The 24,161-nt window shown below is 39.0% G+C and overlaps 1 protein-coding gene across 1 annotated transcript in view; it reads right to left on the reverse strand.

Annotated features, from left to right (window-relative positions):
* The window catches only part of FBXL13 (F-box and leucine rich repeat protein 13), a 2,081,262-nt gene that overhangs the window by 15,833 nt on the left and 2,041,268 nt on the right, over positions 1-24,161 (reverse strand). The window contains exon 18 of the mRNA XM_044088512.1: positions 12,202-12,285. Coding sequence (XP_043944447.1) covers positions 12,202-12,285 — 84 coding nt within the window. The remainder of the gene's footprint in view (positions 1-12,201; positions 12,286-24,161) is intronic.

Consider the following 24,161-nt stretch of genomic DNA (forward strand, 5'->3'; position numbering starts at 1 on the left):
CTTAAACTGAGAGATGAATCTTGGCGAATTGGAACAAGGGGGTCCCCTGTGGATGCCGTGGTGGTAGTGGCTGCCACCAAGAAAGAACTAGCCCAGGAAAGTTCTATGGTCCATTCCCCCAACCGAGAGTCCAGGACGATGGATCGTCTGGGAAAGCAGACATATGCTTCAGTTACCTTTTATATTAGGGCACTGAATTATTTGGCCCATGTTACTAGACTGCAGCGAGACCTCATCAAGGAGTTAACTGAGTCACCCCCAGAGTCCATGTCTCTAGAGGATAAACACACGTTCTCCATGAGAATGGCCACTCTCAAAGTGGTTACAAATATGTCCATGCACTCCCTCTCACATGCTACTGCAGGAGCAGCAAGGGCTGCCGGGTCTGGTGTTGCCATGAGGTGACACACCTTGCTTAGGCTTTGTCAATCCATGTAAATTTTTAATGCGTCTTTTGCGAATGCCCCTTATGAAGGTTCTCCCTTGTTTGGGAAGACAGTTCGTGAGACGTTAGTCCAGAATGAGAAGGATGGGAAGACACTGTCTGCCATCATAATCCACTTCTCTAACCCCAAAGATCCTTTTCTAGGAATCAGAGGGGGCAAAAGAAGATGTGGTTCCGGAAGTCTCAGTATTCCCGGGACACTCGGGACTCACCTTCCCCTAGAGGCAGAGGAGGTCAGGACAGACACTGGCCCACAGGCAGGGGGGGTCTGAGAAATTGTGGGTCTCTAGAACCATTCTCAGACAGGTCTGTGCAAGAGCCCTGAGGGGTTGCCTGACTGCTCTGCTCTGGAGGCAGTCGGGAGTCGCCTTTTAATGCACAAGATGGCATGGCAGTCCATGTCATCAGACCATTGTGTGTTTCAAATAATATCCAGAGGATATACAATCCCCTTTCTAACTGCCCTGATTCCACAAAAACACCTCATGGATGATCCACCCATGCAAAGGGAGGCAGCAGCACTAGAAATAAGAAAGCTGCTAAGGAACCGAGTCATCCAGTCCATCCCTCTAGATCAGTCCGGATCAGGCATTTATTTCAGGTTTTTTTTGGTGCCAAAAAAGACCAGGGACCTAAGGCCCATTCTGGACCTTTCCACTCAATTGCCAAAGAGAAGTTCTGGATGGTCACTCTACAATCCATCCTGCCTTACCTGCAGGAGAAAAACTGGATAGATCTCCAGGACGCGTACTATCACATCAAAATGCACAGATGCTCCAGGAGGTTCCTCCTCGTTTGGCTAGGGGTCAGTCACTATCAATTCTGAGCCCTACCCTTCAGTCTCATTACAGCCCTTGGGGTGTTCACCAAAGTTATGACAGTAGTAGCGGCTCACCTGAGGCTTCAGGGGATACAGGTCTACCCGTACCTGGATGACTGGCTCCTCGCCGCTCCCACCAGGCATCTACTTTGTCAGGCCAGAAACTATTTCCTGAAATTGTCAGACTTGCTGGGCATCACAATCAACATATCCAAGTCTTCTCTAGACCCTGTTCAGGTCTTAGGCTATATAGGATCGACAATCGATACTTCCCAAACCAAGGTTTTTCTAACTCCAGAAAGAGTCCGGCTCTTACGACTTCACATATCTGTGATCCTGCAGTCTTATCTTCCACCAGCCGAGGTGGTTTTGAGAGCCTTGGGTTCCATGGCAGCTACCATTACTCTTCTTCCCTGTGCTCATCTTCATATGCAAATTCTGCAGTGGACGCTAGCGGTTCAATGGTCCCTTTTAGATCTGCCATTGACACATTCAAGACACATAAGCAACGCATGCAGGAAGTCCCTCCTATGGTGGATATGCTCCCTGGAGCTAGTAGAGGGATGTACGTTTATTGCAGTCCCTCCCCAAAACACAGTGACCACGGACACCTCCCAACTAGGGTGGGGGGGCATTGCTCGGGTAGGACGGTCCAAGGCATGGTGTCGCCGACTGAGACCAAACTGCATATCAATGTTCTAGAGATGAGGGTGGTCTTATTAGTGTTGCAGGCCCTTCATGCCTTTCTTCCTCTGGGAATGATTGCAGTTCAGACAGACAATATGTCAGTGATCTGTTACACCAACAAACATGGAGGAACCAGGTCTTACCCCCTTTGTCGCGAGGCCATGACAGTGTGGGAATGGGCGATTTCCACCAGCTGTTTTCTGGGAGCAATGCACATTCCGGGTCGGTCCAACATACTGGCAGAGAAACTGAGCAGGACTATTCTAATGCCTTTTGAGTGGTCCCTGAATCCTTCGGTAGCGGAGTAGATATTCCATGAGTGGGGTCGGCCATGCTGCGATCTCTTCACATCTCCTTCCAACGTGAAGTGCAGCGAGTTCTTTGCTCTGATCCCCCCACAGGGGGAATTCCCCAGGGATGCTCTGGTCCATGCTTGGCCTCCTGGTCTTCTTTATGCTTTTCCCCCTTTACCTCTCATGACAAAATTTCTACAGAAGGCTTGTTGGTTGGGGAGCAGAATCATCCTCATTGCCCCATTCTGGCCTCGCCAAATCTGGTTTCCCTGTCTTTGGTCTCATCTGGTAGTTCCTCCTTGGATCTTGGATCCGATACTGGATCTCGTTTCACACCCCTTGAGGTGCCTTCATCCAGACCTGGGCAGTCTGAAGCTCACGGCTTGGCTGCTCCAGTTCCCTTTATTGCTAGGACTCATGGTCTGTCTTCCCCAGTCAAGACTATTCTGGTGGCAGCTCATAAATCGTCCACCAGAAAAATTTACCGTAGCAAATGGAATCGTTTTTCTATCTGGGCTTCTCAGACCCTTTCAAAGCACCTATTCCAGCTGTCCTTGAGTTCTTGGAATACATTTTTCAGCATTGTGGCAGCTCATCTACAGTGAAAGTTCAAATGGCGGCCATTTCCAATTTCCATGTAGATGAGAACATGACTTCTTTAACTTCCTCCAGACTTTGCAAAACCTTTATTTAAGGTACCTTTCTTTTAGGATCCTCAGTTAAGGATCCTACCCTTCCTTAGGACCTTGCCCTAGTTTTACAAGCTTTGGTTGTTCCACCCTTTGAGCCTGCTGCTTCTGTGGACTTGAAATTTTTATCCTTGAAGACAGCCTTTTTAGTAGCTATAACCTCAGCTAGGACAGTGTCAGAACTCCAAGCGTTATCTGTAAAACCTCCATATATGATCTTTAGTACTAATCCTTCCTTTCTGTCTAAAGTGGCCTCAGAGACAAATATCAATCAATCAATCAACTTACCTGTCTTCTTTCCAAATTTTCAGAACAGGGGTGAATATAAATTGCATTTGTTAGATGTGCATAGACAACTACACTTCTGCTTACACAGGACTAAAGCCCATCACAAGTCTGACCGGTAGTGTGTGTCCTTTGCTATGCCTTTTCTGGGCAAATCGGTTTCCAAGATGACTATTGCCAGATGGATTTCCCTCTGCATCCTTCAGTTTTACAAAGATAAAAACATGTCTCTTCTGGGTAGGATAAATGCCCATTCTACCAGGTCCATGTCTACGTCAGCTGCCTTTTGGTCTAGAGTGTCCGTGGATGATTTTTCTTTGGTGGCTACTTGGTCCTAATCTCATACTTTTATTTCTTATTATAAACTGGACATGGTTTCCAGAGGGAGAGCATCCTTTGGCTCCGAGGTGCTCCGAAATATTCTTCCAAGAGGGCCACCCAGAGGTTTTTATTTTGGTAGCTGGGGACTCTGTCCCACAGGTTGATGATCAAATGAAATGAAGTACTTCAGATAAAGAAGTTATGTACTCACCATAACATTCTATCTGAGTAGTTAGACTTCATTTCATTTGTCGTCAACCGTCCCTCCCTCCTTCCCCCTGACTTTCTCTTGGCACTTTCTGCCTTGGCAGACAGGAGAGGCTGCCCTTGTGGCTTTCCTGATTTTCTTTGTTTGTGAAGGTTTTTCGGGTCAGGTTCATGTTAGGGGTATTCGATCTGAGGGAAGGAAGGAGATGGAGGGGTATTATGGGTAAGGGGAGGAGCTTGGAGCTCGGATCAGATGCTGGTGAAACTGCCATCTCAGATCCAGTCCAGATCCGACATCCAACAGGTTGATGACAAATGAAGTCTAACTACTTAGATGGAACGTTTTGGTGAGTACATAACTTTTTTTTTTCCTTGTCTTTCCTTGCATGCAACCTTGCATACATACCTGTTGTACAATAAATATAAAAAATGAGACTGTGTTTTCCCTCTTTAGACCTTTGAATGTAACATTTAAGTGGATTGGAGACATACACAGTATAAAGGTTCTTACTTCCTTTATGTTCCTGTTTAGCAAAAAAGTGAATATATTTGAAGTTGAGTGAACTGATTAAAAGAAACTGAAGGAATAATCTTAGGGATAGAAGAAGCGATTGGACTCAAAGAAAACCTGTTTTTATAGGATACTCTGTACTGTTTTTAGCGCATCATTGTCAGCAGCTCAGATATCCTTCAGGTTAATGTGAGAACCATTGAAACAATATCTTCAAATGCAAATATATTAAATGAGCAGTATTTTTCAAAAACGTAGTAATGCCAAGTTTTCTAACATAAAGCTCAAATCTCAGGGTGGAAAATAATTTTCATATGAAGTCTGAGGAATTAGATGCCAGTGTTTAACTGCTGAGATGAAATGTAGGCACTATTAGTAGGTAAACTAATATGCAGACAAATGAAGCAGGAAGCTGGACTTGGGGATGTGAAAGAGCAATAGGTCTATATTAAAGAAAGATGTATTACTTATGGGAGAATATGTAAAAATCAGGTGCAGTTGATTTGTTACTATATAGGAAAGTTTTCTCATGTAGCCCAATTAGATTTTCCAGCAAATGGCTTTCTGGATTCTTTTAAAAAGAGTTTCTGAGAAAGAAGCTAATAAGAGTCAGCTGCACTCCCCCCAGGCTTTAAGAAAATTTCATTTCAATCTTAGGATATACTGCTTCATCCTACTATTGTATCACTAAATTGTAGAGGACAGCCATGTGCAGCCAAAGAAAGAACCAAGGCAGTCTTGGATAGAAAGGACTTATAAAAATGGTGCTTGTTTTTAGTTCTTGATTTAGAGAAGACTAATTTGAGGATAGGCATAAAGCCGGTGGGTCACTACAAGCTATAGCTAAAGATCTGTATTGCACTGGAGTAAACATACATTGTGCAGAACTGTGGTAATCATAGCTGGTGTTAGGTACAGCTGTGAGGACACCATTAATCATACATGATGTGTGGGGGCATAGCAAAAGCTGCAGTTGGCTGAGGGAAAAGGAGGAAAAAAGATTTTTCATTTTCTGATTATGCATTTTATTTTAAACAGGTTAGCATTACATTGATTAGGATAAAGTCATTAGTCAGTGAATGAATGTGTAAGAAAAAAAAAAAAATATATATATATATATATATATATATATATATATATATATATATATATATATATATCCTTCATTCCCTGATTACATGCTTTATCCTAAACAGGGTTGAGATATGACCTGTTAGGATAAAGCCAGTAACCAGTGGATGAATATGAAAGAACTTGAAACTGGCAGCCCAGATTGACCAATCTCAGTGCCAAGAGCAGAATCCTGCAGACTTGAGGGACAGTTTTCTGTTTCAGGAAGTTTTAGAAATATTGTCAGGGCACCATACTATAACTCTGATGATTTTGTTTCATATTTTTTAAATACTTACATGACACCATCTACCATAACTCTGTTGATTTTGCTTCATATTTTGACCTCTTCCTCAGAAGAAATTGGATTACAGTCAGTCAGTAACATCATACACTAGAGTGTCATGCTTCTTTTTGTTCAAGAAATGCATGTTAATGAAAAAAAATGTAGTTGTGTTAACTTTTTAATGAACTGGAGATATATTTAAAACTGTCTCTGGTTTGGAAACTCTGCCCCCCACACACACACATTACTTTTGGCTTTATCTATAATTCCTGGGCAAAAAGTTAAGAGGTATGGAGGAATATTCATAATTTTGAATCTTAAAAAAATCCATGCTCCAATACTCACTGAAAGGGTCTATCACACATTCATTGTTACAAAGTCATTTGATTTTTATCAAAACAATGTTTTGTATGCAGGAAGGAACAGTTAGCGACCATGCTGTAAACTTCCTACATGAAGCTGACAGTAAATATTCCACATTTTGTTCCACATTGTAAGTAGTAGTGTTCCATATTTCAGAGACACAAAGCTGGGTCGACACTTATTTGAATGCATTACTGTGTGGACTTTTTTACAATGAGAGTCAGACAGATGATATTTGCTGTGGATGTCTGTGGAGGAAAATGACTAACTGCTACTGTTTGCTTATTATTCTGACTTTTTAAAAACACCTTTATTGAATTATCACTTGTGATATAGGCAAATTTACATTTATACAAAAGTAATCAAACTATTAAATTAACATTAACAAACATTATACTTCACATATATTATATGTCATATAACCCAAGCAACATTACATAAATTATTCAGTTCCTGCCCTTTTTTTAAACAAGAAACATCACTTACGACATACATTTATATAAATGAAAATGAACCACACCGACACAATCCTAATTGCTAGCATTTTACATCACAAACCATACTGACACATTCCCATTTGCTAACATTAGACATCACTTATAATCTACCTAATCATATTCAGTCAAGTATTACATAGCTCATTTAAGTCCTGCCTTCTTTTAAACCTCATTCCTCCGCCTTTTGTTTCCACAGTTCCCACTTTTATCTATGTAGTTTGCACCTACCCTTTTCTAAAGATCTCAATTCCAGTTGCTTTATTTCTGTTACCATACTCACTACTTCTAATATAGTTGGTTTAGATCTTGATTTTCATTTTCTAGTAATTGCTTTTTTGGCAGAAATGATAATTAGGCACAGCAAGGCTTTACCATGTCCAGGCACTTCTGATTCTGTATCATAACTCAGAAAAATCATCTCCCTCGTCACACCAATCCACCCAGCCAGTATCTCAGACAGTGCATGTCGCAGGGAATCCTTAAAGTCTGCTAACCCACCACACTCCCAGAAAATATGCTCCCAAGTACCTCTTTCTTCCCTACCATACCTCCAACATTTGCTGTCTACCTGAGGAAAAATTCTCTGGAGTCTACTTTGGGTATAAAAATATCTATGTAAACATTTCCAAACAAAAATCCTAAATTTTGTTGCATATAAGATTAAAATGATTTATGTTAAGCAACTTAGAACACTTTAATGTGTGTCTACCGTTTATGTGGAACTTAGCCGAAATACATTACATGGACATCATGCTTTTTTTCACAATTTGATATGTGAAGTATACAAAGAAATAGCTATATCAACTGGCTGGGGTGGGGGAAGTCTTTCTGTGGATGAAAGTAACCGACCTACTTGTGTTTGCTTGGTTTAAACAATCAGTTATCTGGCTTTGCAGGACAAGTCTACATTTTTGTGAAGTAAGATAGAATACTTTGCTGTGAATGTTTGGTGTTTGTGTGAAGCAAACTTGAACTATTGTGACTTCTACTACAATAATTTGTTTACCACAAGTATACATCTGAGGTGTATACAATTATTAAACTGGTTGCAATTGATGGGTACAGAGACCACTGTGAATAAAAATGACTTATCCCTGCTGCTGCTGTTGTCTGATCACTTAAAAAAATTGTCACTGATCTGGTGTCACAATAGTACTGTAACACAATGTATTATATTTGCTGAAATCTAAATATATAAAACGAGTACTGCTATGGACTGTGTGTGTGTGTGTGTGTGTGTGTGTGTGTGTGTGTGTGTGTGTGTGTGTGTGTGTGTGTGTGTGTGTTTGGGTGCAGTGTATTGTAGAGTAAAAAACTGACCATAATTTCTTTCACTTGCCATCACAAATATCAATGCGACCATTGGCGGAGTTAATGTCAGTGTGTGTGTGTGTGTGTGTGTGTGTGTGTGTGTGTGTGTGTGTGTGTGTGTGTGTGTGTGTGTGTCTGTGTGTGTGTGTGTGCATGCACATGCATTTGTAAAACTATCATTGATTCATTATCTGTAGACATACACAATAATACCATGCACATATATAACTTTTTTGTGTAGCAGTAAAACTGTAGTTAACAAGTCATTGTATTTCAAAAGTAAATCATAAAATGCATGATAGAACATCCAGAACGTCACAGCTTCCTGAGGACTAATGGTCTTCACACCTGAGAGTATATAATTCATTATGACAAGACCTCTGCCCTGAACCCTTCTTATTCTAAAAACAGCTCTACTCAAAGGTGAGTATAGAAGGTTGCTATAGTTGCTATAGCTTGCTTGGGGAACTGGGGATGGTGTGGCCATTTCTTAAATCTTCCTTAGTATCAAACCTCAGAGGTTTGCACAGAAAGTCATTCTAACTGATGCACAAGGAAGGTCAGTACAACTTGTGTGGGGACAGGGAGTAGCACAGTTATTGTTTCTTTAATGTTCTTCATAAACTGCAAAGGAGTACAAAAAAGGCTGTTATAGTTTTTGCTGGAGTTGGGGACAGTATAGTCATTATTTAATTTACTTTATTCACAGACCTCAGAGGTGTACAAAGGCCAGTATGGCTTGACTAGGAGCAATGTACTGAATAGAAACAACAAGTTGGAATACATTAGTGTAATTATATATTTGACTTTTCTCACTCACAAACTTCAGCCACATATATAGGTGGCTATGTTTGGGGCGGTAAAGATATGGAGGCATGCTGTTTATTTATACCTGACAGTAACAGGCTGAAATACATTACTGTGTTCTATTTGTTCTTTCACTTATGCCCCAGTCAGACATTAGATGTCTGCCTTTTGGAGTCAGGGGTAAGAAAGCATGTTGTGTTTATGTATGACAGCTGTCAAATGAAATATATGTCTATGGCCATCTGTGCCTTTGTTTCCATCTCAATTTAATACCACAGAGATGCACTTAAGATAACCGTCTTTTTTTGAGGGGTAGGCAGTATTCTGAGGAAAGCATTTGTCTTTTGAGTTTACTATGAACTACTATTTTGTCAGTTTTGAACATTAGGACTTGGAAAAGCTTACTTCTTCCAAGGAAGAACAAAATAAAAAGAAAATATCTTTCCTTACTCATGATGATTGTTCAGGTCATCACTGGATCAAAAGGTTTAAAATGTGTTCTAGAATGTACCTCAAGGCATTTATAACCCCGTGTCTTCTGGGGCCTTGTGGTCCCCAGACCTCCAACCTAAATCAATTATTTCTTATACAGTCATTAGTGTGCAGCCATGGCTAATTAGGATGTGTTAAAAGGATGCAAGAAAAAGAAAAGTTGAACAGTTATAATAAATTTCTTTCCTTAGCCATGACCTTTGCTCAGGCTATCACTGGACAAAAAGGTTGCTTAAAAAAATCTCATGATCTAGAAAACCATGACTTCTAGAAAAATGGAGAGCAAGACAAAATGCGAGAAAAGGATGAAAAAAGTAATATGTACGGTTTAAGGAGGCAAGAATGAGGAAACTGAGGGGCACTGGGGGAAGTGCTCACAAGGAAACAATAGGCAGTGGGAGCTGCCACAGAGTACTTTATCTAGGGCACAAGTTCACCTAAGGCTGGACCTGTACATAAGACTGTTGCAATATAACCAACTTGGTGTGATAAACAGGCTTGTCATAATATAATGTAAGAGCATCATAATTACACTTTCATTGCTACATATTACTCTTAAAGCTTTCTAGTATGAGCTAAAAGGCCACTCTTAGGAGGACTGGCACCATTAGGGTGATATGTAGACTGGAAATCTCTAAGGGGTCCCCGACCTGACACTTCCTGGTGAACCCCAAAATGCTAACACCAGTCCTGGTAGTAATTGAAAGTTCTGAAATGCAAAATAGCTTGCTTTTATGTGTGGCCATCTTTGCATTCCTTTTAAAAACAATGAGTTATGTAAATTCAACTTCTGAGAATGGTTTCTGCCTTTCAAGAGAATCCTCCACAATTATCGAGTAAGAAGAATCTATATGGCTTGCAAAGTTATCTCCACAGAACTTATTGTAACTTGGAGAAAGGCCTAGATTTAGTACCGTCTGAAAAGATTCTAAGGTTAAGTGAATGATAACTATTCCATTAGTGTTAATGTTATCTAAATTTGAAAGGAAGATAAGCCCCCTGTATTTTTAAGTATTCAAAGAGAGCTCCTCACAACAGATTGGCTGCATCTGTAATGAGTGCTGAAAAGTGCATGTGTGTGTGTGTGTGTGTGTGTGTGTGTGTGTGTGTGTGTGTGTGTGTGTGTGAGTTTCTGTGTGGACAGAAGGGCAGACTTAAGTTGTTAACATACCTTGCCAAGATTAAAAGAATTAAATATTACATATTCTTCCAATACAAACACATGATGATTGTCAAAGCACTAGCCTCACCTAAATAAATGGCTTGCAATAAGCCTTAAAGCCCTTTTGTTTCAGTATGAAGTGATAACGCAGAGTGGTAAAGATATGTGTCACACTGCCAGCTCAGCTTTCTGGAATTTTGTAAATAATTCTATGTCATTTGTAAATATTGATATGATTTATACAGAAGTATATGTAAAATACTGAGCTAAAACGTAACCACAGCATGCCCTATTGGAATACAACAGGAATATACCTGCACTATTGTGCCTGCTTAGCTGTACATGTTTAATGGAAACTGGAACACAGAAGGTTGACTTGAAAAAATTCAGAGAAAATAGTTGAAATTAAATTGTTTCATAACCATGTAATAAAAGAGATGTTATCTTTTAGTTTCAGTGCAGTAGCAGACACAATGTCTAGAGCTGGACATGTTTTGTATTGTCTTGAAAGAGAAGTAATTACTAAGTTTGAGCTGTAGAAGTGTTTTATTGTTTTATGACTTCCAGGATCTGCAAATGTCTGAGAGATAATGTATTTTCCATAAGAAGATGCTAAACATGCTTGTACTTTCTGATAATGGGGGTTTAGCTTGGGTGACAAAAAGTGATATCATCCAAGCTAACCCACCAGTAATATTTGATATTAATTTAAGAACTCTCTGAGAGAGAGACAGGACATTTTGTATTTGTCTTTGACCTGACAGCATCCACTCATCACCACCTTCTGCACTTGCCTTGCTGTAAGTAAAATTTTAGGGCATAGTAACTCTTTTAGATTCAGATAGGAATATAGTAAAGTATAGCTTAGATGTTTTCTTTATTTATTTGAGACTGTCCTGCAATGTTGTTTTAAATATTTCCTGTGATTTTGAAATCTGATGTAACTGATTACTTATTCAGTATTGTCTTGTTCTTTTATTATTTATTATTAAATATATTTAAACCTCTCAATTGTGGCTGGTCTGTTTAGAGATAGTTAAGCTCTTTGAGTACTTGGATATCTATTTAGTGACACTGTACAGGCCACTCCTAAATTGCCTTGCTTTTGGTCAGACTACCATTTGGAGTAATAGTAACATTACAAGGTAAGATTGGACACCCTTTGTTAAGGGTCTTAAAGTAGCTGATAAGGGGTTCTGGTGGCAGTGGTAACTACCTTATAGTCTGGGCAGAAGGGGACATAGCTAGTAAACCTGTACCAGCCTTTCACAAGTGTGTGTGTGTTTGTGTGTGTGTGTGTGTGTGTGTGTGTGTGTGTGTGTGTGTGTGTGTGTGTGTGTGTGTGTGTGTGTGTGTGTGTGTGTAAAACAAATCTCCAAGACTGTGTGTGTCAGCTACTTGGGCAGGGACATGAAGCACTGGTTGGACAGAGGGAGTGTTAGAGGACTTGGCTTGGAACCCTAGCTAAGGTCTCAACTCTATAGCTGTGCCAGCTATAGAGTCTTATTGGGGATCTGATGAAAGAGGAAGAAACCAGCCTCAGACTGACTGTGATCTCTGTGTGCTCTTCAGGGAAATTGTAAGGTCTCAACTCTATAGCTGTGCCAGTGGGGAATCTTATTGAGGATCTGAAGAAAGAGGAAGAAACCAGCCCTAGACTGACTGTGATCTCTGTATGCTCTTCATGGAAATTGCACTTTACTGCATGTGTACTTGTCATCCTCCCAGTGTGTACGCTTGCCACTGTGGTCAGTGGTGAGGACTGAGGCTCCTTGATCACTGAGCCAGTGTAGGGGCATCACAATATGATTCAGGAATACTCATGTTTAAATATCTACCATAAAACATATGGTTTGAGGTACACAATGAAATAATATGTGAAAACGAAGATTTTTTTCTAATAAATGTGTATTACTTGTATTCCCATGTCAGTAATTCCCGGACACTCTGATAATGTAAGTTCTTTTATCCCAGTGTTGCTGCCAATGACTGCCAAACTCTGCAAATGAAAAAAAAAAGAGAGTAAACAAATGTAAATGAAACAATGAGCAATGTATTGCCTAACATCAGTTTTCCATAATAAATTCATATTCACAATAGTCTAAAACTTTGGCCTAGGAGCTAATCTGCATAGATTCCCAGCTCTATTTATAATTGTTCTCTAGAACAAAATATGACCATACACAATGGACTATTAATGTGACTTCTTTCACAGGTCACCATCTACATTTCACATTCTGGCATAAATTTCTTTGTAGCAAGTGAGCATAATTCGTTTACATACATTCCATTTGAAAATACTGGAACATGTTGCCCCTAACTTCTATACAGATAATCAGCACCATAAATAACACTACCTCATTATGTTCCTCCATTTGGTATCAAGCTCTATAGATGTTTACAAAATATGTCTACTCAATGTTTACAGTACTATTTATGATCACCGCACATGATTAATTATATCCTACTTTGGCATACTGTTTTTTAACAAACCAAAATATTTCAAGTGCTCAATTACTGTATCAAATTAAATAAATCAGAACAAGTTAAAAATGGAATTAGCCTAGATCAATTAAGTTTAATAAATATTAAAAGCAATAACTGATAAGCAAACATAAACTGTGTAAATGTGGCTGGAAAGAAAGATTAAAAAAAGCAAACTACTAAACATAACCAACAGTTAGGAGACTAACTACTAAACATCAATGAAGCAATTATTAAACACTGTGATGTGCAGAAACAGACACTTTCAAGTTTTTTTCAATGTTCACTATGTACCTCAATCAATGTAGAAGCTACAGCCACCATTGCTCTTACAAGAAACAACAGCAACTTAATTCCCAACAAAATAAAATTCAAGAAACTGTTAAGTAGGAGAAAAGTGAAGAAAAATAGTTTGCTTATAATGAAACGTGCCAGAGATCAGTGAATGTTATGTACTCTTTTCCCTTAATTCCAAATATAGGTTATATCAGTGCCCCATTAACACCCTTTTCTCCTTTAAAAAAGGACAGGAGTGTGAGTTTAAAGGGAGCACTATCCCCCTTACTAATGGAGTTAGCAGCAATGACTACTTGACAAACTGTTTCACTCCTGAGGCATATGAACTGCTAGTTAAGTTTAAGCAGCTTAAGACTTCTGAGTAACTCCACTTACAGACATCAGTTAAAGTGGATCCACTACATGCTACAAGTAAGTATAACCTCAAGTTCATTTTCAAAGAATTAGGGAGAATCTAAAACAAAATCAGGTACAGAATTCCAAAATTGGTGATAAATCTTAAGAAACAAGTAAAGGGCTTTGTCCTAAGCTATTGTTTTTGAAGCAAAACAAGCTTGCAGTTTTAAAGCTTGTACAGTGTCTTCATTAGAATGTAAATTTCTTGAAGTACAAAGGGAATTCAGAGTCAGAATTAGTAACTTTCCTAACCTTAATGAAATCTGAGGGACATGTTACAACTTTGGAGTAAGAAAGTCAGTGACACCATTTGGCTGTCTGATAATTTTATAATCTGAGAAATTTCCTGAAGCCTTTGGCTATGGGAATGTGACAGTATGCTTCTTTTAGGTCCAATGAATGATACTATAAAGCTTTCATGGGGAATGAAAGGTAACAGACACTGAAGGGTCAACATCCTGAATTTTGGAACTTTCACACACAGATTTTGGAAGGCAAGACATAGAACTGGATTCCAAGAAGACTATTTCTTTGGTACCAGAAACATTCTGAAATAGATTTCTTTGCCTTTTTTATTAGCACTGGTTCTATGATTGCTATAGTGAGCAAGTGCTGAAAAAACTGAGGAAAAAAATCTGTTTGGCTCAGAAGGTGTGGAGAAAGTCCCCTGAAAGGATTTTTTATATCCACTGCCAAGTGTAACCCTCTTAAACCACCTCTAACACCCAGAATCTGTTGCCAAAGGGGAAGTTACAGAGCCAGTTTTCAGTACAGGTTTAGAGAGACTGGGACAGGACAAGAGAGAAAAGAAGGAAGAATGCTGGTATAGTCATTCTGAAGTTGTTGACTGTTCCTGTTTTTTAAAGGATCCTTGTTTTTTATTGTTCTTTTTGTTTCCCTGTTTGGCCTGAGAAGGTAGGGATTGCTTGTTATGTTTATTAGGAGCGAAAAAGGATCTGGGAGATTTGTGGTTGGAAGACCTCAGTAGCAAGAGGGCCAAATAAAACCTCATTGTCTAAGACTGAATTCAAAATATCAGACTTTACCTCATCAGAAAATGTTTGATTTCATACACAGGCTTATCTTCAAAACAGTAGCAGAAGCAACGACCCCACACACAGTATCTGCACTATTAAATACACTACTTATGACAAGATTATTTACCTGAAAAAAAGTTGGAAAGAATAGAACTCTGAGATTGGTTCTATCTTCATGGGAAAGAGAGGTATATCTAGATGTTTCAGACTGGCTATGCAAAAAAGCACAGACTTCCACATGTGGATCTGATAGTTAAGAATTCTATATGTCAAAGTGGAAGAAGAAAAAAATTTCTCACACAACTCTGCCCAAAATCTTTCCCTCCATGTCTACTGGGGGTTTGATGATACCAGGAGCTTATTTCCTGCTGTCACAGATGTTGATAGTGCTGCAGGGTCTTTCCAGATTTGAGAGAACCAAGCACTTGTTAGTTTGAGAAACTTTGTAAATCTTATCTGCTTTTTGGGGGACTAAAGGTTGAGAGGCAGGGTTGTTACAGCCACTATTATATACATCTTCTAGGACTGGCAATAGAGGATAAATAGACATAGAATTAGACATATCCATGTGTAACATATCACAATATCTCCTCAGTTCAGATCAATTTGTTCCCATAAAAACACCTCATTCATCCTGGCAATAATATGAGAAAATAAAATTCCTCCAACAGTTTTCATCAATATCACAGTTTTGGGCTTATGAATCTGCAGAAGAAACCCTGTCTCTGTTTACTTCAGAATCATACAATATGTCTACTTCAGGAATATTTTGATTGACCTGTTCTATAGGTAATGGATTCTGTGTGCCAGGATTAAATGTCTGTAACAATCTTTAGCTAAGGTAAGAAAATCAACTTTTCTTAGAGACACCATATTTATTTATTTATTTCAGTATCATGACTGGGGGGAGGGGGTCCACTGGGCTCAGGAGCCCGTTTTTCAGTGGAGGCCCAGGGAGAAAAGCTCCACATTACATAGTAAACATTAAATTTTCAGATTAAAATTACAATTCAGGATGCAGATACATTACGATAAGCAAATTACAGTTAATATTGAGGAATGAAGATACATTATAAAATCAGAGACATGAACTGGTATGTTGGTTACTTCACATATGAGTCATATGTTGAGTTGAAAATTTTCAATGGTTATATAGAAAATGTGTCTTGTTTGGGCAGTTATGGCAGAACAAGTAAAAAGTGATAGGGAGAGGAGAAAAGGGAGAGCAAACTATATACAACATATACAAAATGTACACGAGATAACACTGAAGACTGAGTCATTTCCAGGGGAGTTAAGTAGTAGGCAAATGGGAAGTAAGGAAAATACAATTTAGAATGGAGAGAGAGGAAGGCTAGGTGGGGAAAGTGCAATTGCACTTCCAGTTAGAGAAAAAGTAGGAATGGAGATGGGATTTGAAGTTGTCAAAGTTTTCAATAGTTTGCAGAGAAGGAGGGAGAGAGTTCCATTTTTTGGATAAGGAGAAGGACAGGAGGTGCCGTCCAGCAGGCTGGTTTGGTTTGTAGACCGTGATAAGGTTTAGGTGAGAAGATATAAGTGGACTGTTAGGGGCTTATGGTTGTAGGATGTTGGAAAGAGCAGGGCAAATAGTAGGGTTGAATAATAGCCTATGGACAGTAGTAAGTTGGTGGTAGTCGAGATGGTTGGGAAGTTCTAGCCGGTTAAGTAAGTGGAGGGTAGAGCAATAGTGGGAGGAGTATTTGGCTTTTATGGCAAATTTGGTGATTTTATTGTAACAACTTTCCATTTTGGAAGAGATGGAGGCAGATAAGTTAGTTAGTATAGGGGCACCATACAATAGAGAGGGGAGAAGGTAGGTAGTGGTGAGGGTTTGTCTAGTAGAAGGAGCGAAGTAGTGGATGTTTCTGTAAAGCAGGCCAAGTTTTTGATGTGTTTTCTTGATGTTTAGTTGAATATGGGTGTCAAATTTTAGGTGTTCATGTATGGTAACCCCAAGTAGTTTGGCATAAGGAACAATTTCTATAGTAGAATTGTTGTGACTTCTAATTTGGAAAGAATTTTTATCATGAGGGGAGGATTATGAGAGAGTGAAGAGTAGTATTTTGGATTTGTTAGCATTTAGAGATAGACAGTTTTGCATAATCCAGTCCTCAGTGGCAGAGAAGGCAGTTTGTGTGTATGATTGAAGTTCTGGGAGGTTGGTGGCACAGCAGATTAAAGTGGAGTCATCAGCATATTGTACTATTTTAGTATATGAGATGGCAGAGTGGAAATCATTGACAAAGATGTTAAACAGCATTGGGCCAAGAATGGATCCTTGGGGAACTCCAGTAGGAGCGGGAAGGAAGTTTGAGGTGCCTTTCCTCCATTTTACAGCTTGAGATCTATCTGATAGGTAACTTGAAAACCAGGACAGGGTATTGTGAGAAAGGTTTAGATTAGCAAGGTGGCTGAGAAGATGGGTGTGGGAGATTGTGTCAAAAGCCTTGGAGAGGTCTAATAAAACTGTAGAAACTATTTTTCCAGAGTTGCGGGCGTAGTTGACTATATCTAGGAATGAGAGAAGAGCAGTAATAGTGCTATGGCCAGGGCAGAAGCCATGTTGGCTTTGAGAGATTAGATGGTTTATGGTTAGGAAGGGCATTAGTTGGGTATGAATGCATTTTTCCAATATTTTTGATATTGGGGAGAGGATGGCTATGGGGCAAAAGTTTGAGGTATTATTATTTTTACCACCTTTGTGGAGAGGATGTATAAAGGCAGCACGACAAAGCTTGGGGACATAAGATTCTTGTATGGATCTGTTGATTAAGATACTAATGGGGAGGGCGATGCCGTCTGCAGCAATTTTCAAGAAGTTTGAAGGAATGTTGTCTGGGGCATTGGAGCATGGTTTCAGCTTGCTGAGGAGTTTTTTTATGTAGGAGGTTGAAATTGGTTTAAGTTCAAAGGTAGGGGGAGAGTTAGGTTTAGAGGCTGGGGTAGAGTGACTAACTTGTGTGGGTGAGGTATTTGGGGAGGACTTAGTTAGTTCAGCTATAGAATTAATAAAGAAGGAGTTGACTACAGTGGCAATTTCTGGATCAGTCTTAGTAGTGTCAGGGCAAGGGTTGTTTTTGGTACCTGGGTTAAGGAGTGAGTTGATGGAGTTCCAGAATTGTTTGGGGTTTTTGGAGTGGTTGGCTTGGAGTTTCATACAGTAGGATTGTTTGTCCTTGATTATATGTCTTTTGGTGAAGTTGCTTATTTTTAAGAAGGGTTTCAGGATGTTTATTTTGCTGAGAAAGTTTCCAGCATTTATCTCATTGCTGCATATGTTTTTTGGTTTCCTTAGTTAGCCATGGTGCGGGGTTGGGTTTGACTCATCGATCGTGGAGGGGCTTGGGTATTAAGTACATTTAGAAAAATAGAGTTGAAGTACTCAATGGTGTTATCTACAGGAAGTGTTTTTAGATTATTCCAGTTAGTTTGTTTGAGGGTGGTAGACAAGGTTGTAGGGTTGAAGTTTGTAAGGTTATGAGTATGCATATATTGGTGCTGGTGAGGGGAGGAATGGGTTGCTCGGTGGATGAAGTCAGGTAGGTTGTCACTAATAGAGTCAGGAAGGATGCCTGAGTCTAAGATGTTGTTAGGGTGGGTAGCTAGGATCCAGTCCAGAGTGGATCCAGGAGGTTTGGTTTTGTTGGGTCTCGTGACAGAGTTAGTAAATTGAGTAAAGTTGAAGAGATTGACAGATATGGTGGGATTTTGCTTGTTAATGTTGTTCCAGTCTACGTTAACATCACCTAGAATGTTGGTCTCTAGGTTAATATTAGTTGAGGCCCATTGGAGGATTTCTTCTAAAGTAGTGGTGTTGTTACCTGAGGGAACATAGAGGGATATGATGCAGATACTTTTATGATTATTCATTTGTAGCACACCTATTACAAGTTCTGCATTGTTAAACTGAGGAATGGGATTTGGGTATGGAATAATGGGGAGAATGTTAGAGAATATCAAGGCTACTCCTCCACCTTTTCTATTCAAGTGGTCATATCTAATGGCTTGGTAACCAGGGGATAGAATTTCTGAGTCAGAGATGTATGGTTTTAATCAAGTCTCAGAGATGGCTACAATGTCAGGTTGGTTCTGGTTAAGCCAGGCATGGAAGATAGTTGCTTTATTTCATAAACTTTGGGCATTGAGAGTAACTAATTTAAGGCTTTTGAGGCTGGTGGTTTTGATAGTTTTTGGGGGGTGGGGTTGTTAGTGGTATTAGGTCTGGGGTTTGGGTGTATATCACCTGCTAGAAGTAGGTGGATGAAGAAAGACGGCATTAGGTGATTTAGTTTTCCTTTTGAGTGTTGGAGATGATATGAAAGAGGTGTAGGTAAGTTGTATTTTGTTAAGGTGGGTAAGATCTTTGGTTTGAAGTAGTAGAGATGGTTGGGCTGGACTAATGAGGCTGATATGGTATGGAAGTTATTGTAAGGGTGAGATGGGGGCTAGGAGAGGTGCAGTGGGACAGGAGAGAAGGGTGAAGAGGAGTAGAGGAATAGGAGGTAGTATGGTATAATAGAATTAGAATTAACAAGGTGGTAGAGGGGATATGAAGGGTTTGTAGTAATTCAGAATGAATAGTGAGATGGCATAAGTTTATAAGGTGGAGTAGAGAGGGAGGTATAATGTAGGTGAGGTATAAGACACATAATGAAGAATGGGGGTGAAGAGTGGAGTATAGTGTATAGTATAAGGGTAGTGGCCATTAACTGAGGGGTTGGTGAGAAGAGGAGGGGCAGAGAGAGGAGGACTGTGAGTGGAGTGGTGGATGAAGGGAGGAGACTACTGGATGGAATAAATGTAGGAGTAGTGGGGGTGGGTGAAATTTGGGGGCAGGGTAGGGGAGTGGAGTGAGCCCGCAGGGTGAACGGAGTGGGTAGAGCCAAGAAGAAGAGAATCTTACAGTAGGAAAACAATCTGTGAGAGAGGCTATGGACAATGGCTAGTCCTGCTGTACTGGGGTAAGTGTCAAGCTAAAGGAAAACTAAGGGCCAAGATAGCAGGGACAGAAAGTGACTGGTTGTGTAACTGGATATTTAAATTGCTAGCTTTTGCGATGTAATTAAGAAAGTAAGATAAGTGAAATACTTTTCCTGGGGAATGCAGACATCTAGTGGCGGAAATGGGATAATAGTTGCTTAAGAGTGGAATATACCTGTGGGATGCAGGGAGCTTTATAGGAGGGGTGTGGGGGCTAATGGCTGCGGAAGGCTGCAAGCACACCCACAAGAGGTCAATTTACAGGGGGATACTTGTTATAGTTACAGTTCCAAGGTTTATTTAAACTACCTACACAGTGGGTTGCTGACTGAGTTTCCAAAAGGCAGGTAGCTCACAGTTTAACATTTTCAGAAGAACAATGTTGAACCTTTTTTTTCTTTTTTTTTCTTTACAAGTATTTTAAGCAACTGACTTGGAGAAGGAATATATGCCCCATCAAGACGTCTCTTGCCTCTGGCACAAGCAGCAGCATTCCCATGCCTGAGTAACATTAGTTCTCCAAGCCTGGCTCAGACAGTGGATCAACCAAAGGGGATGTTACTAATCTCTGGTTTATGCTGGCTGAAATAACTACACCAGAGGAAGACAGAGAGGTAAGTGAGTGAGTGACTGCAGAGTTACCCATCATCAGATGAGGCAAAGACTAAGCCTGTGGGGTCAGCAAGGGCTCTCTGGTAAGTTGCTTTTTTTTTCTTTCTAGGAATAACAAAAGTCAGACCAGCAGAAGCAGGTTAGGTACCCATGCTATGACTGAGGTGGGAGCTTCAAATGCAATTTACAGAGCTGGAGTGAGTTAATCAGAAAGTAAGCTGACAAACAGTTTGCACAGACATCACACTTAAAACTTCACACACACTGAATGTCCTCCAAATACTGTAATGCATTAGCAGCACAAAACATTTCTAACAGAAACCCATTTATAATAAAATGGTCTGAGAGAAAATAATGGCAGGTTGGCTGTAACAGCGAGAACACAGGTAGCAATTCACTCATAGGATTCCCTGTACAAAATAATATATTTCCCCTCATAAAACTTTAGTTTAGACACAAGAAAGTTTCCATAAGCAATACGTTTTATAAAGCATTGATTTTGTCCACATAGTCAAAGGTAAATATGTGAATAGCTTAGAAAACCCTCATAACAACATGAACCCCTAGCTGATTCAGAAACATTTGCTCTTTTGCAAGTTTTAAAGCTAGCGTAAAGTCAGGTTAAACCAACAGTAAAGTAAAATATGTAAAAGTACTTTTTTATTTTTGCACTTATGTTACCTAAGTGATCTAGCTATTTAAAGCTGTTTTCAGCATTTCCCGATACTACTACTGCGTTTTATTTTCTGCTTTAAGTAAATCTGTTTGGCTTGGTGTAAGGGCCATCTTGTTAAGTAGTAATTGATCTATGTGAAAGTTAAAATGACTGTTACAGGTTCTGGGTAGCTTATAGCATTTGGGTTTCAGATTTTTCTTGTTTACTATTTGGTTCTTTTTTCTAATACTTTGTCCACGGAGTGCAGCTTACTTTTGTTCTGCCAATAAGACTGCAGAGACCTACACAACATGCACTCACTGTTTGACTAACTGTTGGGTTTTAAAAGCAGAGAAGAAGCAATAACAGACTTCTTTGTGTCTGTACTTACTTTGTCTAACTGATAAAGCCATTTATAGCTGTTTTCTGCATAGTCTGATTATACAGTTTCTGCATTTTACTTTCTGATTTTAGTAAATCTATTTGGCCTACTTTAAGTGCATTTTGAATTAAATAGTCATTAATCTAACTGAGCACTAGACTAATTGCTGCAGGACCTGGGCAGCCTAGAGTACTTGTCCTTCAGATTTCACTTGTTTTTAACTGGTCCTCTCACTCTCTTGTTTTTTTTTTGTTAAATACTTATGGCACAGAGTGCATCTCAGCCTTGTCTTCATGATAAGTCTGCAGAGGTGTGTACCATGTGCACTTAATGTTTGACTAACTGCTGGATTTTAAAACTGGAGAAAAAGCCAGGATAAGTACTTTTTTGCATCTACACTTAGGTTTCCTAACTGAACTAGTCATTTAGAGCTATTTTCTGCATTACCTGCTACCACTTCTGCATTTTATTTTCTGCTCAGAAGAAATCAGTGTAAGCATAATCTTGGATTAAGTGCTGCTTGATCTAAGTGAGAGTTAGGCTATTTGCTGCATGTCATGGGTAGCTTACAGCACATGGGCATTGGATTTCATTTGCTTTTAATTGCTTCTTTTGTTCTCTTGTTTAATTCTTACTGAACAGAGTTGCAATGAGTGCAGCAATGTGATAGCTGTAGCTCTGCTGTGGGTACTGCAGGAAATTAATTCTCTATCATACTAAAGAAAGTATACCTTCTTCCAACTCCTATGAGCTAATAAGCCCCTTTTAGTTTGTCTAGACAGCTTGCACTGGCTTGTGCTATTCTCCTCATAGCTGTGAGGACTGGCACATTCTAGATAGAAGTTCTACTGTACTGTGTGGCCTTGAGCTGAACACATTTCCCCTATAATATTTCCCCAGCCTCTCTTTACTTCCTCATGAAAAGTATCACACACCAACATTAGTCATCATGGAGAGATAACAGACTAACCCCTACTCTATTGCAAGCCTTACTGCAGCTGATAACATGATGAAATACTGACTTCTTCCTCATCTCAATGACCCCAGACCATATGCTGCCATATTCACAGATAAGTTCAGTTCATACTTCCAAGCTTGCACAAACATAAATCATATATATGTGTGTATACAAAAATTGATTTCTTGTTCATAAAGGACAGAAACACACTTGAAAAATGCACAACAGGTGGTTCATTAAATTACACTGGGATAGGTTTAATTGCCATAATAATGCACAACCACCACAGGTCAATTATTGACTGACATGTAGTACAAAGAGAATATTGCGCTGGAATATTTAAAAAAAATGAAACCACAATACAGTTTTAAACTAATGAATATTAAAATACATGCTTGTAAAGTAGCAGCTGCCAATGGTATGTTTCACAGTCAAACAGGTAAGACATTTTCATTTCATAATGCGTACTCAGCAAAATTGTTTAATCTCCTGTCAACATAAGAAAAAAAATGATGACAAAACTAAATTATTAAACTATCACTTTATATTTATTATAAATAAAAAGTATATATACATAATAGCCTCAGATGTCAGTAGATGTACAAAGACCCACCCAGACTGACAACTGCACTCCTGAAATGTTTCGATATACTGAGAAAATGCACAAATATTACCATTATCACAGTTTTAATAACACAGTCATCTACTGCTCAAGAAAATATTTTCTACATGAATTTCTAACATAACATCACGACAAATGACAATAAATAAGAACTGCACCCTATCTAGAAAGCAGTACTGTTGCCAAATCACTAACATATCAAGTACTTTGTAAAAAAAACACATATTTTTCAAGACTAGGACACTAATCTTTCTACTCTGTAAAGTATAAGCTCCAAAACTACAAGCAAATGCCCATATTTTTCTGACAGAAAGATATCTGCCATAAAGTTTTTAGGGTGTACCCCATAGTTTCCTTTTCAGGTTCTGTCTACAGTCTTAAATTGTACATTATAGCAGTCAAGACTTGCAGGATTTAAGTACTTGAAAAGAAAGAGGATTTTTTTTAGGTCTTAAAATAATAGAAGCGCTACTTCTATTTTAATAAAGCTCCCAAGGTTTTATGTGAAAATACTGAGTGGAATACTGTGAAAATCAAAATTAAGCTTGTGGATAATAATCCTACCAAAAGACACAACAGCTGACAAAGAATTTCAAAATCATAAAACTCACAGTGAAAAAAGTAATCTCCATCTCCATTCACACCTTAGAAATCTTACTACTGTCAAGTTTCCTTTATGTACTTCTGGAGTGCTCCAGTTATCAAAGAGGCCACTTACAACAAGAACACATTGTGAAGAAACTGAAAATGCTGTCACCTGTGTTAGCATGCCTGGCAGGAGATTTGTATATATTCTCAGACTAACTTGTATTGCATGCCAGCATGTCTAATTGTGAATATGTAAATATGTTTTAAAAGTTAAGTATTTCCCTGTATAAACATACTGTTTAAAAAAATTGCCAGTGTTTTGATGCATTTCTAATTGCGGATGATTGAGGGCGACATTTTAAACTATTGTGGAGAATCAGCTGAACAGTAAGTGATGTCATTAGAATGTTCCTGGTTGCTAAATGATTATTTAAACAGCAGATTGACAGAAATAGAATTTTTTCAAACAGCTGACTGTTATTTTTTTTTAATTAGACAGTTGAGACTCCAGTTTGTCAAGTGCTGAGCAGTTTTGTGAAGTATCATCAGTTACAGTCCTGTGCAGTCAGTGGGCACCCATGAAAGAGAACTCACTAAAAACTGTAATCCTGCCTTTTGCCTTGCTGTTATGTGTTAGATTAGATCAGGGACAGTAATCTTTAGTAGATCAGGAAAGCTTAGTTATTGAGATAGAGTTTTTTTCTAGAATATTGGACTCCTATCCTGCAGTTTAATTTTACATTTCCAGTGACTGAGTTCTGGTGTTTATTGAAAGCTATTGATTTACATTATTGTAATAATTTTACTTATTATTACATGTTTTCATTACTTTACATTCTGGCT

Source organism: Protopterus annectens, chromosome 11.part0 (assembly GCF_019279795.1).
Source record: "Protopterus annectens isolate FY-2018-M chromosome 11.part0, PAN1.0, whole genome shotgun sequence".
Lineage (NCBI taxonomy): Eukaryota > Metazoa > Chordata > Ceratodontiformes > Protopteridae > Protopterus > Protopterus annectens.